Consider the following 6,833-nt stretch of genomic DNA (forward strand, 5'->3'; position numbering starts at 1 on the left):
AGCCGAATCTTGTTTATGCGATCTATCCAGGAAAATGCTTGCTTGAACTCGGATCGCATAACTGATAGCTTTGCCTGTACTATGGGTTGTTTCATCTCATAAGTTGTCATAAAGAAGTAAATGAAATTAGTTAAGTGGTAAAAGGTCGTAATTATCTGTGAAAGAAGGTAAGGAATGTAATTATCCATGTTAATCAACTATCGTTTGAGGTCAGCATTTTTGAATTTTTTTGTTGAGATTTGATGCGATATGGTGTATGCAATACATAGAAACGAGGTCGTCTCCTTCCCATCCAACTTCTTCGGATTGTAAAGCTGAAGTTATACCGGTTCCTCTATCAGTAATCATGCACAAATTCGGCTGAGGTGTCACATATTGTCGCAATAATTGGAAGAACCAAATTAAAACCTCCTGAGTCTCGCCTTCAACAATCGAAAACGCCAATGGAAATAAGTTTTGATTCCCATCTTGAGCGGTTGCGGTCAACAATGTTCCATGGTATCTTCCGGTTAGAAATGTCCCATCAACTTGTACAATGGGCACTAGTGCAGAAACATAAAACAAATGCGGCTATTTCGAATTTATAAATGCGGCTTTATAGCCGCATTTGATCAACACGCACTTGTAACTCAAGAAATATAAATGCGGCTATATAGCCGCATTTACAAGTGCGGTTATTTGCTTTAACCGCACTTGTATATGCCAAATCATTAAAAAAAATTAAAAATTTTAAAACATCATCAATCTTGTGTGAAGCCAACGTTGATGAAGAGTCAAGGGAGCGCCAACAACGGTGGCGGCAGCAGAAGCGACGGCGGACAGGGAAGCAACAACGGAGCAAACCAAAAAATCCACAAGAAACCACGAAGACAATGAAAGAGTACTGAGCAATGCGAGAAACCAAACAATATAAGAAAAACGAATGTCAGCCAACGAAACAGTGTTTCGAGACCACCAATGCAAGGAAAAAAACATATATAAGAAAAACGAAAAACATTTATGCATATATTTGTGAAGATGAAGAGGAAGAAAGAGAGTTCAAGAAACTTACATTGCACAAATGGAATGCAGATGCAGCAGAAGGAGATGAACTCAGAGTGCGAACGCGAAACGAAGGCAAAGACGAGAAATAAAGTTTGAAATTGTGTGTGGCGCGCTTCAAAATTTAGGGTAAAAAAGAATTTACGAATGCGGCTAAAGGTAAAACCGCATTCGTAAATCAAAGAATATTGATTTACGAATGTGGTTATTTGAATAGCCGCATTCGTAAATCAAGGCTTTGATTTACAAGTGCGGCTATACAAATAGCCGCATTCGTAAATCAAAATTCTTTGATTTACGAATGCGGTTTTACCTTTAGCCGCATTCGTAAATCAAGTGCTTTGATTTACGAATGCGGCTATTTAAATAACCGCATTCGTAAATCAAAATAATTTCAAAAATGCCACCGCGTTTTTTATGAAAGCGGGTAGTGCAAAAAGCCGCACTAAATAAAGCGTATCCTTTTCTTCTTTTTGCACTAGTGGGGCTTGCAAAAATTGAAACCATCGATACAAGGCTTGAAAGACCAAAACACACGATCCAACGTGTAACCAAAATTGCCTTGAACACCATCAACCATACAAGGAGAAGTAATATACTGCACAATTGTCCCAGATTGCTTTCTTTTACTGTTTCCAACCATCTAGGAAGATCATTGTAGGACTGTTCCCAATCGCCAAATGCCAAAGCAAGAGCTTTCTGTTTTCCCAACCAAGCTTTTCTATACGTGATAGTATAGCCATGCAGATTTTTTATTTATGCAATTAAGCTTTTTATTGGGACTGAGGGGTTTGCTTGTACTGAAGTTAGCACCATGGACGCAATATGGGTTGAATCCAAATTAACACGGTCTGCCGTAAGATTTGTTGATAAACAACTATGTTGTGCATCAATTTTTTTTTATCTCCCATTGATTTCGGATTTTACTAAAAGATGCACGTAATCTCCATTTGCACCCTCCATCATGATGTATGCACCGAGCCACTTATCTGTCTGACTTTGATTCCACGACAACAAATTTGTAACCGTTGTCTATGTGGTATCATTTTATGCAAGGCTACAAGGCTGCATTGTTATTCCATTATATAACAAATGTTCTGTATGAGTACAATATAATTTTAACATAATTTTTGAAATTTTTATTCATAAGTCAAGTCCTCAGGTACTTGTGCAGAAAGCCATCACTCCACGCTACACTTTGTTTATTTTTTTTTCCAATTTGATAATAAAGAAGTTGACTTCACCGTTGACAACTTTGGAAGAAGTTGCATTCACCATTGGCAACTTATATTGAAAGCTGCCTTAATGGTTGACAACTTTGCATAGGCACCAAATGAAAAAAGTTCATACACCTAGTTCTTGACCTAACACAGAAAAAGTCAAAGTAGAAGGTGGCCACAAGTTATCCACGCAAAAACTTTAATTTTGAATATTAAATGAATATGGTTGAATGAATGAAATAAAAAAAGACGCACATGTACTATATGTTATATTTTAATACTTTTATTTGAATACTTTTATTTTAATACGTTATCCACACAGAAACATATTTAATACTTATATTTTAAATGAATAAAATTATTTAATATGTTATATTTAGTATAAAGTGAATATGTTTTCGCAACCCGGAGGACAAGGGAGGACCGGTGGAGGAAGGAGAGGGAAGGCCATCGACGGAAACCCGAGGAGCATAGAATAATTTCTCTACGTTCTTCTTTTCAAACTTCCCAGGAGGCTTTGGGGAATATGACATGCTAAAGATCTTCCAGAAATGGGCTAGGGTGAAAGAAGTGTTCATCTCAAAGCGTCTCAATAGATAGGGAAGAAGATTCGATTTCGTGAGGTTATTTGATGTGGAAAATGTGTTTCGTATGGAGAAGCAGCCGGATCAAATCTACATTGGCAATATGAAGTTATACGTGAACATACCTAAATATAGAAGAGGGGTATCTGCACAACTTGGTGGTGAGTCTGTGGACCTAGAGAGGTCAAAAAACTTTGTAACCATGAACCTGTGAAGCCAAAGAGTAAGGAGGTATGGAGAGAAAAAACAGGAAAAAGTATCAAAAGGGGCCATAGCGAGAGTCACTCTTATGCTGATGCTGTTAGAAATACCTCACACGAGAGATGGAAAGGTCCTGTCTTTGAAGCTAAGTCACAAGTTCTTCCTTGGATGGCTAACAGTGCAGTTGGATGGATGTCCGAAGACATGAATTTTGATTTATTATGTGAAGAACTTATCAAAGGAGGGATGAGTATGGTTAAAGCTAGATTTATGGGAGATAACATGGTACTCCTAACACCTAAGGAAGACGTTCATATGGAAGACTTTGTTAAGTTAAACAAAGACTGGGTTGTAAGTGCGTTCAAGGATGTAGAACCATGGTATGAAGCATGTGTAGCAGACCACAAATTGGTGTGGGTCAGATGCTATGGTTTACCCATACCGCTATGGACTAAGGAATGCCTTACAAAGGTGGTGGGAGAAGTAGCGACTGTGGTAGCCATAGATGATGCTACATTATCATGGGAGAACCTTGATTTTTCCCGTTTCCAGGTTCGTAAGTCGGTATTCTGTGAAGTTGGAGGGTTAAAGACCTTTCGGATTAATGGGCAAGCCTTTAATATCTCTCTAGTTGAAGAGGAACCCATGAAAGGGGTAGGCGTGTGTAACTGCACCATGAATCACAGTGACTCCTTAGATAGCTTTTCTTCAATGGGCTCCTTTGTTGAGGAAACGATTTTCTCGTCAAAATTTGGTGATGAGGGGGGTGAGAACGGTGACGAGGACGGTGGTTTACGGCGACCGGAGGTGACTAAGGAAGAAGACAAAGTTAGTGGGTCGCTAGAGACAAAAAAGAAGCTTATGGAGGAGTGTTGTCAGAGTGATTTGGTATGTCAGCAAAAAGACGAAACCTCTTACTCAAATAAGGCAATGCGTGAGAAGGTAAGGTCTGATGTAGGGGCAGCTTTATCAGTGACACAACAGGTCAACGCAGCCTGTATGATAATTCAAAATTCTTTGGCTAATTTAGCTGAGGCACAATTACTGTGTGCAAAGGCAACTTGGCCCGAGACATACGTGGGCCATCTTTGTGGTGTGGAAGTCCAAAATAAAAAGTCGTTGTTATTGGGCCCTAACAATATGGGAGGTGGGGATAGAAAAACAGAGGGCTGCTCAAAGGGTATGTTAGGAGAGATAGGCAGTTTGAAGGGTTCACCTTTATACTCCGGTGACGTTGGGGGAGAGATGGAGGATCGTTCAAGTGAAAGCTTATATGGGTCACCTCCACAAGCGATGGGCAAAGTGTATACATTATCGAAAACAGAAGAAACTCCTTGTGAGAAGCGGTGCGGCAATGATGAAGTCCCTTGGAATGCAGCGGTAAGGGACTGCTTATTAACCACTCTCAAAGTCCCTGTGGAGAGGGAATCGAGGTCAATTTGATGAAAGAAGGGAGGACTGAAGCCCCGGGGGAGGAAGATGCAGGTGTGAAGGAAGGGCCCAAATCACTAGAGGGTATCCAGAGGATAAGCGATCTTAGGGAATTGGGTGAGACATCTATACAAACACGTCGGATATCCAAGGGAGGCCAAAGAACCATTCAAAATGGGACCAGACCCTTATCCAGGTTAAGTCACTGTTCTAAAACCGAAAAAGATAGTGATATTATCATTTGTAATAACCGCATGAGGGTCGACCAGAATGATTCTGAATCTGATAGGTTGTGGGGCACGGGTAAAAGTCTGGGGATGGAATGCTCAGGTAATGAGGAGGCGGTGATCAGAGAAATGGATTGTATGGAGGTTAGAGATAATGAAGTAATGCTATCATCTGAGGAGGGTGCCAGTGTGTTATGATTATTATCAATATGAATATTAGAGGATTGGGGGGGGGGGGGGTTACTAAAGCTCGCTATTTAAAACACTTTATTGCTAAGGAGGGTGCGAAATTCTTATGCTTGCAAGAGATTAAAGCAACTACTGTTTCAGACAATAGATGTTTTGCACTTTGGGAAGATAGTAATGTTGGGTGGATACATAATGAAGGAGTGAATGGGGCAGGAAGCATCTTGTCTAAGTGGCACAAAGATGCATTTCGGTATGATAAACATGTGGTAGGAAATGGCTTTATTGCAATTCTGGGTCAGCATCTTAAATCTAATAGCTTGTGTGCTATAATAAACGTTTATGCAGCTTGCAAGTTGAGTGATAAGGTGGCTTTGTGGGAAACTTTGACGTCTTTTAAGAGTGTGCACCAAAGTGTGGCATGGTGCTTTTGTGGGGATTTTAATGCTTTTAGAAGAGAAGATGAACGAAAAGGTGTTAGAGGTGGTTCTAGTAAAAGAAAGGAGATTAGTGGCTTTAATGATTTTATTGAAGGAAATTAATTGGTGGATGTGCCCGCAGTAGGCAAAAAATACACTTGGTTCAAGACAAATGGTACAGCTAAAAGCCGTTTAAACAGGTTTCTTGTCTCCGAAGAGTGGCTTCATATCTGGACGTTTTGCAAGCAATATGTTCAGCCGAGAGTGGTTTCAGACCACTGCGCTATAGTAATGAAATCTTCGGTAAAAGATTGGGGGCCTAGACCTTTCAAAACCATTGATGCATGGTTTATGGAGCCTGGCTTCAAGGATTTTGTGAAGGAGAAATGGTGTTCTTATAATGTGCCGGGGAATAGTATTTATAGACTCAAAGAAAAATTGAAGCTTCTAAAGGTTGATCTTAAAGAGTGGAACAGAAATGAGTACGGGTGTCTAGAGACCAAGAAAAAGCAAATTTTAAGGCATATTGAGGATCTCGATGTTATTGATGACAACAACTCTCTTGAGGAGCACGATAAGTTGAGAAGAATGGAGTTGTTTAGCCATCTGAGGCTGATTGATAAGCAGGTGGAATCTCTTTGTAGACAAAAATCTAGAGCAAACTGGTTTAAGTTGGGGGATTCAAATTCTAAATTCTTCCATAGTGCAATAAGGTGGAGAAGACTTAAAAATGAGGTCAAAGGTGTAGAGATTGATCACCAATGGTGTGAAGAGCCGAAAGTTATTCGAAGGGAAGCAAAGAATACTTTTAATCAAAGGTTCTTGGCTACACATGATGTTGAAGTTAATCTGGGTTTTGTGGAGTTCAAAACCCTTCCAGTGGAGGTTAGTTTAAAAATGGTATCTAGCATCACTGAGGAAGAGGTGAAAGAAGCTGTCTGGCAATGAGAAGGGTCGAAGAGCCCGGGCCCGGATGGGTTCAATTTCAATTTCATCAAGAACAGTTGGGAATTTTTTAAGTCTGACATTGTGGAAGCGGTGCAGTTTTTTCAGGAAACGGGGTGTATTCCGAAGGGGTGTAACGCCTCTTTTATCGCACTGGTACCTAAAGTCAGGGATCCTACTACGCTTGACCAATTCAGACCGATCTCACTTATAGGGTCCATCTATAAGATCATTTCTAAGGTGTTATCGTTTCGTATGAAGGATGTCCTATCTCTGGTCATTGATGAGAGTCAGTCAGCTTTTTTGAAGGATCGTGGAATGTTAGATAGTGTCCTTATGGCAAATGAGGTGGTTGAGGAGATAACTAGAAAACAAAGGAGTGGGATTTGTTTAAAGGTGGACTACGAAAAGGCGTACGACTCGGTTAGGTGGAAATTCCTCTTTGATATGTTACAAAGGCTGGGATTCCACTCTAAATGGATTGCATGGGTCAGAGGTTGCTTGGAGTCGTCTTCTGTGTCTGTTTTGGTTAATGGTAGCCCTACAGAGGAATTTAAACCTTCTAGGGGGTTAAGATAG

General features: G+C 40.2%; 1 protein-coding gene across 1 annotated transcript; it reads left to right on the forward strand.

Moving 5' to 3' along the window:
* Window positions 1-5,600: 5,600 nt before the first annotated feature.
* On the forward strand, window positions 5,601-6,833 carry LOC137829356 (uncharacterized). Its single transcript, XM_068636162.1, has 2 exons — window positions 5,601-6,194; window positions 6,516-6,833. Exons 1-2 carry the CDS (start codon window positions 5,601-5,603, stop codon window positions 6,831-6,833), a joined length of 912 nt encoding a protein of 303 aa, XP_068492263.1.

The sequence above is a fragment of the Phaseolus vulgaris genome, chromosome 7 (assembly GCF_000499845.2).
Source record: "Phaseolus vulgaris cultivar G19833 chromosome 7, P. vulgaris v2.0, whole genome shotgun sequence".
Taxonomy (NCBI): domain Eukaryota; kingdom Viridiplantae; phylum Streptophyta; class Magnoliopsida; order Fabales; family Fabaceae; genus Phaseolus; species Phaseolus vulgaris.